The 17,268-nt window shown below is 46.8% G+C and overlaps 1 protein-coding gene across 9 annotated transcripts in view; it reads right to left on the bottom strand.

The window, feature by feature from the left end:
- Window positions 1-15,253, bottom strand: part of Smarca2 (SWI/SNF related BAF chromatin remodeling complex subunit ATPase 2) — a 170,740-nt gene extending 155,487 nt beyond the window's left edge. For 3 of the 9 annotated variants that reach the window (XR_004606220.2, XM_034496191.2, XM_034496277.2), the window contains exons 1-2: window positions 15,096-15,248; window positions 566-826 (exon numbers count right to left, since the gene is read on the bottom strand). Coding sequence is in view for 8 of the 9 variants with exons in the window: in XM_034496191.2 (XP_034352082.1) it covers window positions 566-790 (225 nt within the window). In the remaining variant the exon portion in view is untranslated. Of the gene's footprint in view, window positions 1-565; window positions 827-12,794; window positions 13,160-13,280; window positions 13,602-14,677; window positions 14,694-15,095 lie in introns of those variants that run through there. The other 6 variants (XM_034495959.2, XM_034496115.2, XM_034496038.2 and 3 more) reach the window with 5 other exon arrangements.
- Window positions 15,254-17,268: the final 2,015 nt, after the last annotated feature.

Below are 17,268 nucleotides of genomic sequence, written 5' to 3'. Positions count from 1 at the left end.
AAAAGACAACATCACCAGGCGGTGGTGGCACACCCCTTTAATCCCAGCACTTGGGAGGCAGAGGCAGGCGGATTTCTGAGTTCGAGGCCAGCCTGGTCTACAGAGTGAGTTCCAGGACAGCCAGGGCTACACAGAGAAACCCTGTCTCGAAAAACCAAAAACAAACAAACAAACAAAAAAAAAAACAAAAAAAAAAAAGAAAAAAGAAAAGAAAAAGAAAAAGACAACATCTTTACTACTGGGCCATCTCTAACGGTGAAAATAGAGCAGTGGAGGTATGTTTTACACCAGTTTGGGGATGGTTTTTGTTTTCGATTGGCCTTGGCTGTGGTTTGGTTTTGGATCTTGAAACAGAATCTCCCTTATATGATCCAGGTTGGTCTTCCATACATGACCCTTATGCTTCATGCTCTCACTTACTGGGATTACAGGAATGTTTTTAATAACATGCAAGTTAACACAAATTTGTAGCTAGATCCTCATGTTAACAACAGGAGAAAGCTCAGAAAGTCATCAGAATGCCCCAGAAGACAGGTGGACTAGGAGAGAGGGCACAGACTCTTACCTTATGCAATTGATGCATGCCTTCCTGTGGGAAGTCTGCAGAACCCATTGTTGACATAGGATGTGAGACACTGGGAGGCCCAGGACTGGGCCCCATCATGCTGTGCACAGAACCTGGGGATGGTCCTGGTCCTGGACTAGGTCCCAGAATTGGTCCAGGAGAGGGTCCAGGCCCTGGGGAGGGCCCAGGATGGGGCATTGCAGCTGGGTCTGTGGGTGTGGACATCTACGCCTCCTGGCTCTGCCAGTCAGCAGAGTGACACTAAGTTGGAGAGGGGAAAAAAAGAGAAAGAAAGGATTGTTTTAAACATGATGCTAAAATCCAAATAAAACAGTTGTTAAAATCTGATGGTGCCATTTCTGTAACTAACATCAAACAGAACTGCCCCACCTCCTCCAGATGTTTAAATGAATGTGATATATAACCCTGGGCTCAGGCTTTATGAAGACCACTTGTTTTTTAAAAAACACATACGTTAAGTGATTCCCCCGAATGATAAATCATCCTGGATATAGAGAGACTCACTAGAGCAACTAAAGTTTATCACATAAGCAGAATCTAAACAAGTCTGAAATTTATGACTAAACACAACAGATACTCTCCGTTATAGGCTGGCTTAGACACCTAAGAAGTCATTAAGCCCCCACTCCCCCAAACCACTGGAACAGAAAATCATTTACTAGTGAGTATACAACCAAGACTCATTTCCAGAAGCCAACAGACAATAAAAACATCACAGAGATTTCTAGATAGCTAAAAGGGGAAAAACTACAAGTCCATCAATTGCTAATAAAAAGAGAAGTCTCAATTATAAAAAAGGAAAAAATAATAACACACAAGGTGACACACGTCTTTAATCCTAGCACTTGGGAGCCAGAAGCAGGAGGATCTCTATGAGTTCCAAGCCAGCCTGGTCTTTAGAGTGAGTTCCAGGACAACCAGTCCTACACAGAGAAACCCTATCTCAAAAACAAAACAAAACCAAAACAGTACAGGGATCATACAAGAATGGGCTCAAATATATCCAGGCACAATTACTAGATAAGTTCTTGTCTTAATATTTCTTAGAGTCAGATGAGAAAAATACATGTAAAATGACAACAAAATCCCAAACACAGCTGCCTGCCTTACCTACCCACCACAGCTACTGGACCTCAAGTAATCAAAATGAACACAGCTATGGTCCTCCTCCCAGGTAAGTATTAGAACCAAAACCACTTGGACAACTAAGGTTCATGATCCATGCTAGGCCTCTAGTGAAGGGTGCCAGGGTATAGCTGTCTGCGAATGGATTTTCTGTTTCTCCAGACTTAACCGAACACTCCTCCATCCCCCAGCTTCCTGGCATTTCCCCAGTAGGAACAGACTGGCAGAGTCACTGCACCACAGATAATAAGTCAAAATGAGTAAATAAGATGTTTTCCAAATTCTGGCCGGCAGAGATCAATGATCCTAACAACATAGCTGAGTACCAGTATGGTAACAATTGTTCCATGTTCAGGAGTTGTCCTGTAGGTACACATGTACATGAGAAACACTTCTGTCATCAACCTCACAAGACAGAACAGCTCCCTCTAAGTGACTTGATTACCTACTGCATCATGGCAGAGATAGCCAGCCTAGTCACCCATGGCTCCTTCACAGTGAAGTGGGAGGTGAAAGGAAAGTACAGAAGACCACATCAGCTCCATTCCTGTTTGCTTACTGAACCTCTAGAGAGCAAGGCCCATGAAGGCAGAGCCTTGGTCCTCACTCCCATGGCCCCAGCACCTTCTATCTGCATGTACTACGGGCTCAGAAAATATCTGATGATAATCAGGCACTGCCATTCATACCTGCAATGCCAGCACTTGGGATAGTGAGGAAGCATCTCTTGAGAATTCTAGGCCAGCCTGGGCTACAGTGAGTGAGACCATTGCCACAAAACAAAGGCAAACAAAAACTCAGTGAATGAACAGCAGGCAAGTAGATTCAATAAATTCTGTGAATAAAAACTGAAGAGCACCCAGTGTTTGAAGGGTAGAAATAGGGAAATCTTTCAAAAAACGATTGCAGAAACGTAGGCAACTGTGGTGAATAAATTAAAATGGGAGCTCAATACAAGTGTTTCCTCAAACAGAGAAGGACCTGGAGTGAATTATAACCTCAAATACCCTAAGAACAAATGTTGTTATTTTTTTTTATGACTAACAAAGCAGATGGAAATAGCCTTTGTGTTTACCTTCCGCCTAACTCTCACATAAACACAAACTTCTTCGGTCAGCATTTTAAACTTAGGAAGCTGACGTCAATTCACTGGGCACTACAACTTACAATGTTCTGCCATGTATATCAACAAACTGATACACCCCTTTATTTTTTAGTGAATCAAAGGAAATTACTTAGTTCCTGTTACGGTTAGTTGTGAAAATCAGCTCCAATAGGTATTTTGGTAATATAGCACAAGATTGAACAATGAAGACGCAAACACTAGTTACCCTGATACCTCTACCCCTTGTGTTTTACATGTTCAAAATGTATAAATCCATGACTGAGTTCTACAGGTATTATCACCTTTATCTGGAATCTCTGAGATGTTGTAAAGCACACACAACTCCAGACAAATATTCCTTTTTTTTTTAAACTAAAACTTCTCATGAGGAAAAATATATTTGGAGGGAAATGGGAAGTTATGGAACACAGTAAGTGGAATTTTAATATAGGAACATGATTCATGGGAAATTCCATAATAAGAGAATCCACAGACTCATGGATGTAATGAATATACAGGTCTAAGAGAAACAGCATAATTTAACTCTGGGTCATGTCAGTAGGGAATGGTAAAGATCTAAGACTCTCCAAGGCGATGATGGCTGATCTCCAACTCAGCTTCGAATCTAAGCATCCAGTTCTGCCTGGTATCTACCGCCATCCAGAGAATCTCAAAAGACCCCATTTCAATCCTGTGCTTGCGAGAGCTCCTAAATAGGCTTCTACACCAAAGCCAGGATTGTCCATCACTCAAGTACTCACAGGAAGTTGAGGTCAGAAGTTCCACTCTTGTTCTTTCTCTACATTTCTGGCTGCAACTTTACTCCTTAGTTCAAATGCACCATGGCACAATCCTATATTGTTATTATAAAGACCCTTACGGCTATAAATCCGAGATGCAAAATCTCAAGGCAGGGAGCATGTTATCATCACTGAGGCAGCACTGAGGGCTTCACATCCATGTCTGCTGACTCAGCTCTCTCCTCATGCCCAATCAAATCCTTTCATCCTTCTTCAAAGCACCAGATGGGAGAGATAAGGGGATGGTCCCCAGAACAGGGTGGGAGGGAAGCAGGGCTAATACAGATGATAGGACTGTCCACTTGATGAAGCTGACACTCGATTTTCAGTTTGCATCGAGGACAGAGTTTCACACTGCCTCAGAAGGGAACAACCTAGCCCACAATGCTGCACCTAATACACTGAAGGAAATCTGCCTGGGGGAGGGCCCAGCTGCCACCCATACACAGGCAAAATGCAGCCCCCTTCCCTCTCTGCCTTGTAACTCTCTGCCTCAGACAAGGACTCCCAGAGGGCCAGGCCACTGTGTTCTTGGCAAGAATTCTTCAGCAGTACACCCTGTCTTCTTCACCCAGACATTCTTGCCTTTACAACAGGGGAGTGTGTGCTTTTAAAAATAAAAGCCTATGGTTGCATTTCCCGCAACCCCCAATCCCACAGTCAGCCTAAGTCTCCATCTCCCTCTCCCTTGAAAGGCTGTGCACCTCCATCTGCATATTAAAAGGAGTTCAACTCCACTGAATTTTAAGGGTCACCACTCCAACTATGACAACCTAGACAAAACTTAAGACTCCTGTCTAACTGCAATCCAGGAAATTCCAAGGACTTACACATGGGTAATAGGACTTAAACATACCTAATATGCTTCATAATAATTCTAGTCATAAGGAGACACTGTATCAGGCTCCCATTGCAAAGGTGAAGGCAGGAAGGCAGGAAAGAACAACTTGACTTGTCCAAAGTCACATGGGTCACAGGAACAAAACTCCTCATAGAACCCTTCCTTTGACTTGTAGTGCACCTCCCAAGCAGGGTGTCTATCAGGGCAAGCCTACCAACACCAAATCAAGGCTACCAGAGCCCTCTACCTTCCTGCTGAGTTCAGGGAGCTGGAGAAAGGCCCAAGAGACTGAGTTGCTGAGTGAATGTGTATTGTTCACACCAGCATGGCCCTGTCAAGGACCCCATAGTCTCAGGCTCAGAAAATCGGCAGAGCCTTTTTCAGGAGCCAAGTACAAATATTGACAGCGCACAGAAAATGCTCACTATAGATGTCTCTCCCCCACCCCAGAGGCCTATCGTTTCAAGACGATTCCCCTTCAGAGCTGTTCCTACTGAGATTAACCACACCTGCCTTTTTGATCCAGCTGTATACCATAAACTGTGCCTCCTGGTTTGATCTGTAGGTAATAAGCCCACCTCATTGTCTAGCTGTATGCAATAGCCCCACCTCTCTATAAAACATGCTGACTGTCTAGGGTGCTGTGGTGTCTCCGGATGAGAGCCAGGTCCACTGTTGATCCTGGCTTACTGTCTTTGCTCTCTTTGTGTGTGTGTGTGTGTGTGTGTGTGTGTCTGTCTGTCTGTCTGTCTGTCTGTCTTATCTGTCTGTCTGTCTGTCTGTCTGTCTTATCTCTTCATTCCCTTGCTGCCCTTGTTGGGTCCAAATCCCTGGGAGCCACAGAAGGATGCACCACGTGAGCCCTGATGCCCACCACCACAACCATCAGGTCCATCTTTACTGCCTTGGAGATGAAAGGAAGGGACAGGGATTCCCAAGGATACAACCAGGAGAATGGCTGGCCAATCTGCAGTCTTGACCACACTGATTTAGGGATAACATGCCTCAGCTTGAGCCCAGCACCTCTGTAATGTGTTCCACTGCGAGGCCAGACAGGGATAAAAAGTGGGAGACAAAGAACAAAGATAGAAAGGCAGGCAGAGGTGTTTTGCAATGGCTCGGCTTCGGCTAGGACGGTATATTTAGTCACCAAGGGGTGAAATAAAGAGAGGCCAAGTCCTTAAGCGATTCCGAGATGAAGATATCAGTGCCTGAAGGGGTCCCGATGTTTAGTCCCAACGCCAAATACAACGTCAATGTATTTATTCTCAGCTCTGAAGAGTGTTTCAGGAAGAGGGGAATTACAGGAGATCAATAAGGACATAAGGACACACACACACACACACACACACACACACACACGCAAACCCTAGAACCCAGAACACCTAATAGGAAACTTATGTATAGATGGCAACAAAAGAAAAAAAAAAAGAAGGTTTTCCAAAACTAGTATGGGTCTAGCCACATGTCCCCAAGGCAATGGGGTGGGGGATGACACTCAAAGAGGAGTAAAGACCTCACTCAGGGAAGGCTTATTGGAGGTGCTAGTACTGTGATCAGACTTTGAAACTTAAACACAAAAACAAGAAGAGTTGGAGAGTGCGGAGTAACTTGGACAATACCTCCAAAACTGCGCTTGCGCAGAGTTCCTGAGGAAGCTTGGAGAAAGCCCAAGTCTCCAGCCAATCTTTCCCACAGCTCACTTTACAGGAAGACTCTGAGGGCCAGGCTAAAGGTGGACCATCATAAATAAGAACTCAGTCCAAGGCCTAAGAATAACTCAGTCTTTCCCAAGCATTCTGGCTGTTACTGGAGATCGATAAGACTTGGCAGATAAGTCAAGATAAGGGTCCTTTGTGTCTGTCTGCTGACTCAGAAGCCTCTGGTCAGGAGGGCTGTGTCTCTCTTCATTCTACATACCCTTCTCTGTAGGGGAACTGGACTCCTTCACAAGAGGTAGCAAACTGCCTAGAACTGGACAGAGTGCCATTAGTGTAGGTGGGTGGGCCGTACATAGGACAGCAGTGAACACAAAGGAAATAATAAGTTTACCAGGAGCCTCCTGTTTAGAGAGAGGCCAAGAGTGTCTGCCTCCTGGTTAAGCATTATGAAGGCCCACACTGCTGCTTGGTCCGAGAAGTGCAACCTTATAAATGCTTCACAATATGATTTGTGACGGAGACAAAAATCATACTGTGCCTAAAGCTAATGTAAGTTATCCCACCCCAGACCCTAGAAAAGCACTGACAACACATCCTCACGGTGATTCACGTTGGCTTGCCATTCATTCATCTCAAAGTAATGTATGTTTTTAAGAAGTGCTTGGATGAAAACTTCTCTGTTCACCAAGCTTCTGTGAACTCTCTTTCATCTTTCAGGGAAACAAATTTAGGACATGGCTGAGCTGCTGCCCTGACTTTAAATAAACTGCCTGGGGACCGTCCTTGCCCAGAGTCAGACCTGGCAAAGGCTAGGAGGAAGCCTGGTGCAGGGGGAAGATAACAAACTGTGCCACAGCACTAATTACCCTCCTACTCCAACCCCCATGGCTCAAGGCACTGCCTGCACAGGATCCTCCCTTCATGGAATCACTCTTACAGCAACCTGAGTTACCACCCTACAGGAGTCCATTGGGATGCAATCCACTCCAAGCCAGTGAGGACCAACAATATTCCCACGCAGCAGAGCGTTTATCAGAAAACCCAAAATGTATATGAGACCTCTTCAATACAGAAACAACACACCTCTCTAATCTGGGACTCAGGGAATAGAGACCCTCAAAGGTGAACTCACTTCTAAAATCCACGTGAGTATACACCGTTGGGCCATTGGTCATAAAAGAAACAAATGAATCAAGCCATCAAAAGCAAGTTTCCAAAGTGGGCATCACCCTGAAGTGAAACCTCTCATACATGTTGTAGGCATGCCTGTCCTTCCCAGACATGGAAGGCTCTTTTCCAAAGCAATCTCATCTTAGGATGCTGATAACAATGGTTTCTGTTAAGAAATTTTCATCTATACACTAACAAGTTTTTAAAAAGGGTAAAATGCATGTCTTAAAATCCAGTTGGCATGCTCACTTTTACTCAGGAGTAAAACTCAACATTTAGGCTTTCATGTGGAGTGAGACAGGCTAATGCATGTGATGGACAGTCTTACAGCACTGGGAACTGATCCAGGGACATGAACCTAACAAGAACACGTTAGGTGATCCTACTACTAAACTACACCTCGACTCCAACTTAATCTTTAACATGCACAATGTTCCCTGACTGTCACAATCACAACTGAAACTCAACAGTGACTCCCTCAACTCCATGACAGTAACCATTTACGAGTCTGCCATCAACAGGTCCACTGAACCTCTTTAGGTTTCAAGTTCCTTGCCTACCACTGGATGCACACTGGAAATCGAGAGGCAAGCTAAGGTTTGAGATAAACCTGAATAAAATATAAGGTGTACAGACATCCTGAGAGTTTATCGTATACAAATGCTTATACTGCCAGAGCACTAAGATCTTCAAGTCCCACCTTGAACTTGAATATACAAGTTACCAGATTAATCCAAAACATAACTTTGTGCATGAATCAGTACACTTGGCTAAGATTTTCTGACAGGGGCTGGAGAGCTCGCCCATTGGTTAAGAGCACAGGCTGTTCTTCCTAATAATGGAGTCCTAGCACCTACTGGGAGGCTCAGGACTATTTACAACTTCTGTGGGCACCAGGCATGAACACAGTACACAGACATACATGCAGACAAAACATATACACATAAAATAATAAAATTAATATTATAGAAAGTCAGATAGACAGATAGACAGACAGACAGACAGATATAATTCTGAGAGACAAGCCTCCAGAAATACTAGATGAAAGACTCATTCTCTAGCCTATGAAACATGGCTTTCCATTATCTCCAACTTTATCTTATAACAGCTTTCCCTGATGGGACATCTTGGTCCAAGTAACCGGGTCAAAACAGGTACAGTGGTCTTCCCAAGGCTTGTCCAAGCTTAGTCCCTGGGAGCTCAGACTTTCTTCTGATCTGAGATTGCCTGTACCCACCACCCCCATCTTTACTCTCATCTTCCAACCTCTTGTAAAATTGTATCTGTCCCATGAAGTCAAGGTCCTGATCTGTCACAGGGCTCAGCAGTCCACTCGATTCCTGTGTTTAGATGCACAGGTACATTCTGGAAAAACACCACTTCTTACTGACCACTGATTTTTTTTTTTTTTAAATAGAATTTTGGACTTTGCTTAATGGCATTTCAGAACAGAACAGCAAACCACAGAATAGCTGCAAATATTTGCCAAGCTATTATGTGTCCAGTTGTTAAAAAGCCTGGGGGCAGGAGAGGCTTTCCTCCCAGACCTTCAATTTCCATAGGGATGGCTCATCTCCCAGTGAGATGGCAGAAACTGCAGTGTACCACATAAATGCACAAGTAGCCCAAACAAGAAAGGCACAACTGGAGTGCAAACCCACAGAGAATCCCCCTCAGGTAACCTACACACTACAGATCTTCTCAGCCATTTTTTAAAAACATAATTTTAATCCCCAAATGCCAAATCCAGTATTTTATTTTGTTTTGTTTTTTAAAGAAGAAGGGATTATAATTACACCCTTAATGGCTTTTAAACTAGGTTTTATTTCAACCTCAACTTCTGAGGATTCTATTCATCAATTACAAACCCAGACCATACTTAGATTAAGTAACCTTTTTTGGAAAAGTTTCTAAAACAGTAGTGTTTGCACAAATGTAGAACATGTACTGGTATAGGACTGGGGCTTACCCACTTAAAAATACAGTATTCTTAGATGCTATATATCACATAGAATTATAGCCTGATTATATCTGTCACAATGCCCCACAGGCCCCAAACAACCAGTAAAATATCGAGATTCATACGAAGTTTCCCAAAAGTCCAGAAATAAATCGTGGGTTAAGGATGCCACTGGGTTAGTAGAGTATTTGTCTGGCATACATAAAGCCCTGTGTTCTATCCTTAGCTCTAGGTGTGGTGATACACAGCTGTAATTCCAGTAGAGATACAGGAGCAGGAAGAATGTGAATCCTGGGCCTGTCTGGCATACATAAGACTTTGTCTCCAAAAAGCAAACAAAGAAAAAAAAATCAAAATCTACATCCTTACTCAACACATCACTTTTAGTGATCACATGAGAGAATTAATGTAGTGGTTCTAGACAGTGGTTAAAGACCTCAACATTTAGCTCTTGGCTCCATCAGATCTTTTAGATGGTTTGCTGAAGTATAATTATTCAAGTATTTAAATTATATTTTAAAAAACTTTAGTACTTGAAAGTGTGGATATATCCTGAACACTTTCAAGGAAAGGTGCTAAAAATAATATGGAAAATAATAAAGATATAATAAACAGTAACAGAGACATAAAGTCTTTCAAACCCTGTTTGCTTGATTCTATTTAACTTGGTAATAAATATCTTAGGCAAATAAATATGCTCTTTCACAAACTCTGGCAAGGTGTAGTATTAGACTCCTGTGTTCTCTGGTTAACACAAAGTCACAACTTTCTATATAGAAGAAAACAAACGCCTTACAACTTCCCAAACATTCTACCAAATAAATTACCAACATCTGTATTTTCTATACCCAACTACTTATGTAATGGCTCATAATTTTATTAACTAGTTAGATATTAAAAGTTACACACACACACACACACACAATTTTCTGAACAATGACAGGGGAGAAAATAAAAAATAATCTCCAAATCTGGCTTTTCATGAGGGGCATCCTCTCATTTTGTTCATTAGAAACAACCGTAGAGGGGAACTGTGACCCATAGTGTGCTGAGGACCCACATGTCTTCCTTCCACAGCATCTTAAGAAGAAACAGTTTGAATCATAACTTCTGGTGGCTCAGGCTGGCTGGCACTCCTTCAGAACGCTGAGACTGGTGAACAGTCCTCAGCGTGGTGCCTGAGATAAGTCAGTAGTCCTCATGGCAGCATGTCAAAATGTCATAAATAGTGATTTATTATTTCTCTAGAGCAGCAAAAAGCTGCTGACCTAGGAGGGTTGACAAAGGCCTTGTTTACAAAGGAAGACTTCTAAGGGAGAGAAAAAACTAGAACCCCTGGAGGACAGCACCACTTCCATAATTTATGAAAACTTCTCTGTTTACGGGCCTCCAAAAACACAGTGAGCCTTTAAAATGAACCATCAAAATATTACAGTATTATACAGTATTCTAGACTCTCCAAGCTGCCCTCTAGAAGAGAAAGGTGTGCTTTTACCCACACCTGCAGAAAGGTTTATCTTCAACTTACAAAAAGAAACAGAGCTTTAAATAATTACCTGCAAAGGAATTACTTTCTAAGTATACTGTGTCAGGAATACTTTAAAGAGAGAGAGAGAGAGAGAGAGAGAGAGAGAGAGAGAATTTAAGCACTAGCCATACAAGAGACACACTTTTATTGCTGTCAGTTCTAAGCCTCAGGTGTTGGCCAGAGCACATTTCAAGAAACTTGATGAGAAATGTAAAAAAAAAAAAAAAAAAAAAAAAAAAAAAAAAAAAAAAAAAAAAACCCACTTTACAAAAGAACAAAAGCAAAGATCTAAGGCTGCTTTGAACAGGCTCTGTGGTGTTTTTGGTGAGACACCAGATCGCAGCCAGAGCCAATGCCCAGCTGTGAGTGACAGAGTCCTGAGAGACAGGCTGCATGAGGTGGCCCCTCCTTACCTCCCTGTCAAAGGTTCTGACATTCCCAAATCCTCTCATTTAAAAACATTTTCTACCAATATAGCCCCACTTTGAAAAGACCCAAAAAAACCTAGCTAGAACCTGTAATATGTACCTCTACCATGTGGATTATTTTCCTTCAACCTACCTTAACAAACAGGTGTCTCTAAGTCTCCCAGTTTTTCAGTAGTAAACATTTGAGGTGAAACGGGGGGGGGGGGGGGCATTTTGTAGTCTGTTGTTGTTGTGACATTCTTACGGTTTTCTTTTTTCTTAAGAATTGTCTTGGTGTCTATTGACTTAACAAAATGATGCGTTTCCTTATGGCAATTTCACACAAGTTTACAGCACACTTGAACCCAATTACCTTCTTGATCCCCACCCCCACGTTGGGTTCCCTTCCTCAACTACCCAAAGGCAGTATTTTAAAAGCAAGTCAGCAAGCCTGGAGGAATAAAAGGGCAATTCGATTCTGAAAAGAAAAAAAAAAAAAAGTGTGTCTCTATTTGCATAATAATGCCACCTAAGAAACAACCGGGTCACGCCTCCTAACCCTTCAAGGGTTTGTAGTCCTGAAGCCTGACAGGTCTTGGAGGAGGTAGCAGGTTCAGGTAAAGCCTCACAAATTGGAGGAAGGCATTGCTGAAAACACTAGAATGTACATTTGTAAATATATGCACACATAACGTCGAACATGGTTTTTATATTAGAAGATTCCTCACTGTTTTCTGGGTCGTGGGAGGCTAGAGAGGAATTTTGTGCTATCCAAACCCAAGCAAGTCTCAAAACATCTTAGGTATTCCCACAGCAAGGCATGCAAACCAGGTGAAAAGAAGTCTGAAAATGAACTGAAACTTTAAACATTACCACACGGCGCAAAGAACAAACGTGAGTGCTTAACGTCTTCCTTATGCTCCATTGTTACACATACAAAGGAATCCGTGTCAACGTGATGACTGAAAAGGACACAAGGATGACACTTCTACAAAACAGTGCTAACTCCGGTCACTGCTTCCCCCCCCCCCCAAAAGCACCAATCTCCACTGCACTGAGGAGGAGGGGAAAAAGAATACAGCCTGGCAAAACTCCCCAAAAGTTATATAAACAAAGGAGGGAGAAGCCCAGTGTGGGCTTCGCACCCATGTGCCACTAAAATTACATAACACCCGGTGCAGACACTGAATGAGGAATGATTCTGCACTACGCCCTCGCTCTCTGCCTCCTCCACCTCCCTCCTTCGCTTTAAACACCCCAATGCCCCACGAGAGAGTGGACCGCTTGAGGTGTTTATTTTCTTCGTGGAGTAAATCCTGCGAGAGTTGGAAGCACGTTTAGGCCCGAAGTTTGAACGTGCAACAGCCGCAGGGCGCAGCGACTCACTCTCTCCTGACCTGGAGCAGAAAGAACTGACAACGCCAGCCACCCGCGAGGCCTCCATCTCCCCCGCGCGGTGCCTCCCGCTGGAAAGTTTTCCTTGCAATCGATTGCCTGCCTGACTTTGCACGGAAGGCGAGCCAAAGATGGGAGGGGGTCGGCAGAGAAAGACCTAGAAAGCTCAGCGGGCGGCGGCGGCGGCGGCGGCAGCGGGAGGAGTCGGCTTCTTACCTGGGCGACGCTGAACGGCCAAGGGCTCGGGCTGGCGCCGCCCGGGGCTGCGAGGGAGCGGTGTGCACTGCGCCGCTTAGGCCGGCGCCCGCGGCCCGGCCCCCGCCACCTCCTCTTCCTCCCTCGCGCGCGTCATGTCACGGCGATCAAACACGTCTGTGCGCTTCGCCGCGGTGACTTCCTGATTCTCCGCCGCTCGCGCGCGCCACGCACTCGCCCTCGCCGCCGCCGCACGCACCGCCACCGCCTCCCGCCAGACCCAGCCGGGTCTGCGTCCGGCTCCCGGGAGTGCTCGGGCTAGAGATGCAGCCCGCCAGCTCGCCACGCACTGGTCCCTGGCGCACTGCACACTCACGCCAGCCCGCCGCCCCCTCCAGCCCCTCCATCCGACTTGCGGCCCTGCCAAACTTTTTTTTTCCGGGTTGATTGGTGTCCAACTTCCCTCCGCCCCCATCCCCCAGGCAGCCCTACCAGCCCGGCGCTCACCACCATCCGCAGCGAATAGCAACCGGTATAAAAATAATAATAATGTAATCCAGGCGGCGGGGGTGAACACAGACACCCGCACCCAGCGATCTCCTGCAGGTACCGGAAACAGGCGCGTAGCGCCTGGGCCAAAGCACGGGTGTCCCCAAGAGTCCTCACTGCTGCGCCCCGCCCGGCGCGGTGTCACTGAGTCCAGGCTGCGCGGCCTGGTGCGGGGCACCGGGGGCCGGGGGGGTCATTGTGCTGGTGTGCGCTTGGTGGCTGGAGGGCGCCCAGGGGCTGGCGCGCTGGACCGGAGATTTGGGGAAGTACATCGCGACACCTATGCAGATGGCGTGGCCCTGTTTTGCAACACCAACCCGAGGGGAGGTAGCCCAGCGATGGGGGAGAAGGGGGAGGAGGAAGCAAGGGAAGGGGTGAACTATGTTGGGATGGGAATAAAGCAAACTCGAAAGCGGGGAGCAAGAAGGAAAGGGTGAGTGTCATCGCGAGGAGGAGGCTCCCACAGGCTCTCCCCGCCTCCCTCCTTTGCCACCCCTTGTTTCCTCCCCACTGCAGCCCTTCCCCTTCCCGGGCGAACACCACGGCCGCTGCCCGGGTGTGTGCGGGTCCTGTTGTGACAGTCAGGCAGAGAGGATTATCCGGATCATGGCCTCCCCAGCCCTCAGCCGCCGTGGCTCTCCCGGGTCCCTGTGCGCCCCTGACACCCAGACCATCCCAGGCGCCCCGCGGCTGCAGCGTCCTCGGCGCTAGCCAAGGAATGACACCAAGCAAAAGAAAAACAAACCCAGAGAGGGGAGGGGAGGCTAACGGAGCCCAGAGGACACCTCGGACCTCTTTCCTTAGAGCTTCCTTCCACCCTCAGTAATTAGACCCGGGCTGGACACCCCGAACTTCTACATCCCAGCCCGCGCTGCTACTAGGTACCAGACAAGAAGGTCCGCGGCGCCATGACCATAGCCCCCAGGGCAACCCTTTCACCTAAAGACCTGTCATCAGTCAACATTCCCTTCACTGCCCTAAGGGACCTGGGGAGTGGAGATGACACCTCGGAGTCCTGCAGTCACCAACCCCGTGGTAGTGGCCGCCGCCCGCTCAGTGCGCCGGCCCAGACTACTCCGGCCGCCAGGATCCGCTCTGGTCCCCGCAGCCCGAGCCCTTTAAACAAGTCCCCGGGAGGCGAACAGCAGCCGTGTTGGTTGGCGCCCTGCCGCCAGCCCAGGCTCCTCACCCTCCTTTCCTGTTCCCTTCCAACTCTAATGGGGAGGATGGCTCGGGGTGAACTGTCGCGTTTCCAGTCCCCCTCTTCCCACCTCCTTGCCCCAAGTTCCCAAGCCCCTCTCCTCCTGCCACCAGCCCTCCCCACGTCTGCTTTTTAGGGGATGGGGGAATGCAACCTGGCCGAGAGTGTGTTGCAACCGTGAGTTGGCAGCGCATCCCTGTCAACCTGCCCAGGGTCAAGGCTGTGACACGTTGGGATTTCTTCTCCTTGCTCCCTCGAAGTAGTAATTATTACTGTTATTATTAGAACGGCGAGGTTCGATTGAAACTTTGTTTCTTCTATCGCCACCCGGGAGCTGTGGTTAGAGCATTCCACCTGAGGCCCGCGGGGAAGAGGCGGGCTTTTTTGTTGTTGTAGCGGTTGGCCCGCCTGTTTGTTTTGGTCTTCGAGCATGCACAATAAATAATGATTAGAATAAGGATGCATAATCCGGGGCGAAGGCGGCGCGGTGCCGGAGGGGTTCGGCGGCGGCGGCTGCTGCCGAAAGGCCGGAGCCGGGGAGAGAAGAGAAAGGAGTTGTAAGTTATATTTACCTTGCTCGCGAGCAGTGTGCTGGCTGAATCTTCCCTCTCTGAGTCACCCAGAGTACAGAAACAGAGGGAGCGAGGACTAGATTATGAATATGACTTCATTGATGACAGCCGTCCCCTCCTCTTCCTAAACTCGGGCTCCGCCCCGCGTCCCACCCTCGCCGCCTCCACGGGCGCCGGAAGACGCGCCGCAGTTGGCCCGGCGAGCCGCTCCTCCCTGCCCGGCCCGGCGCGGGTTGGCGGGACGCTCCTGTCACTCGCCCTGCTCAGCGACTCCGGGAGTGCGCGGGGGGAGGAGGGGAGCAGGGGGCGGTGTGCAAGAATGTGGATCTAGACAGCTCTACTGTATGCGTGGATCTGTGTGTGTCTGCAAGGCGCCGGCTCTCCGCCGTGTTTGTGCCTGGAGCAGAGAAACTGCGCAGGACAAGCAACCAGCCCGCAGCCCTGCTGGACTCGGGCGCCGCACGTCCCTTGGCTGGCGGCAATAGCCTTCCGAGCTTCCCCGGGGAGGCTGGGGGAACCCCCGAAGCGAAGGGGAGGGCAGCCGTAGTAATAGAGTGTAGTAGTTCGGGGGAATGTGGAAGACCGTGCTGGAATTTAAGTGTGCCTGCGCCTGCCAGCTCGAGCCTGCAGAGAGAAAGGGAGGGGACGGCGGGGGCAGGGCTCCGGGTGGCACCAAAACTGTTTGTGGCAGTGTTGGCCGTGGAAAAAAAAAAGGGCATTATCATACCAGCTGAAACTTTTTCGACCCTCGCCCCTTCCCCGCTTCCCTCAAGGCTGTCATAAATTTGCGTTCTTCCCACCCATCCCCAACCCCCCAGTGAAAAGGGAGGCGGCACAAAGAACGAGCTTGCCAAATCTGTCTCATCCCTAAAGGACTGCAAGATTCCAAATGCCAGAGAGGAGAAACAGCTGAGAGGCCGGCCGCCTAGTAAATAAATAAACCCAAATAAACCCACCTAACCCCTCTGTTTACTTCAGAAAGGCACGAAGCACCTTCACCTCCCCTCACCTGTCATCTTCGAGTAAAATATTCATAAAAATATGGGAGGAGGGGACGACCCCATGAGGGTAGGGCGGGAGAGTCAGGGGGCAGCTGAACCATGGGATCTGCTTTTGATTTAAAAAGGGAAATAAATCTCATTCTCTACAGACCGAAGTCTCCTCTCTCTTCCACCCCACATTTAAGACCAATTAAGGCTACAAACTGCAATTTGCCTGCACGTGGTAGTTTGGAGATCTAGCGTTTCAGTTTTCCTTGAAATATAGTCCGTCTGCCGGACCCTAGGTCACTATTTGGTGAGGCAGTTTTATTTTTAGTTTTATGAAGTGTGAAAGAATGTTAGGAGATTTTAAATCAGAGGCCTATTATATTAGACTCAGATTAATGTAGGTGCTTGACTCTTAAAATTAAAACTGCTCCTATGTGGTCGTGTTATGAAAAGTATGATTTATTCCTTATTTTGCAATGTAATGGCTTAAATTAGTCATTCAAAGTGCACTGTGACTGTTTGGTTGAAGATCCCTCCCACCCTAGGGTAAAATCCTATTTTAAGATGGTTTATACTTTTACAGAATTGACTGTGTGAGCAACTGGGTCTGAAGCGCCATTCTAAGGCTGCTCATGCTTAGGTACTGGGTATGTTGATGACAAGGAGCAGTGAGAGCAAATGTCAGACTCCTATGTGCTCATTAAGAAGTGTTTACATCACTGGCCCAGGCCTGGGAGGAAGCCCCACAAAAGCTCCACTTTCATGGAGCAGGACAAGCAGGGAGAGCAATCAAACACAGCCTGTGGTTTTATAGCTTTCCAAAGTGCTGTTACTTGCTTGTTAAATTTGGCTTCCATGTTTTCTGTGTATCCCATGGCAAACTTCGAAACCCACACAAAACAACAAAAGAGACTAGAAATATAGTGGGCCTCCCTGAAGGTTGTGAGAAATTGTTCCTCTGCCTGAGGATAGGCCAGTGTAACAGTAACTGGGAATATATTCTGAGAAACGCTAAACCCAATTAATAGTGTAGTAAATGTGTAATCTAAATACTAGCTTCTAACTGCTTAATAGGTTTCAGCTTTACAGAAATATAGCCAGAAACCTAATTGTGTATAATAAAAGACTTTAACCTAATGACAGTACTTATAAAGATAAGTATTCATTAACAAGGATTAGGTTTT

The sequence above is a fragment of the Arvicanthis niloticus genome, chromosome 1 (assembly GCF_011762505.2).
Source record: "Arvicanthis niloticus isolate mArvNil1 chromosome 1, mArvNil1.pat.X, whole genome shotgun sequence".
NCBI lineage: Eukaryota > Metazoa > Chordata > Mammalia > Rodentia > Muridae > Arvicanthis > Arvicanthis niloticus.
This window is presented reverse-complemented; position numbering and strand designations above follow the sequence as displayed.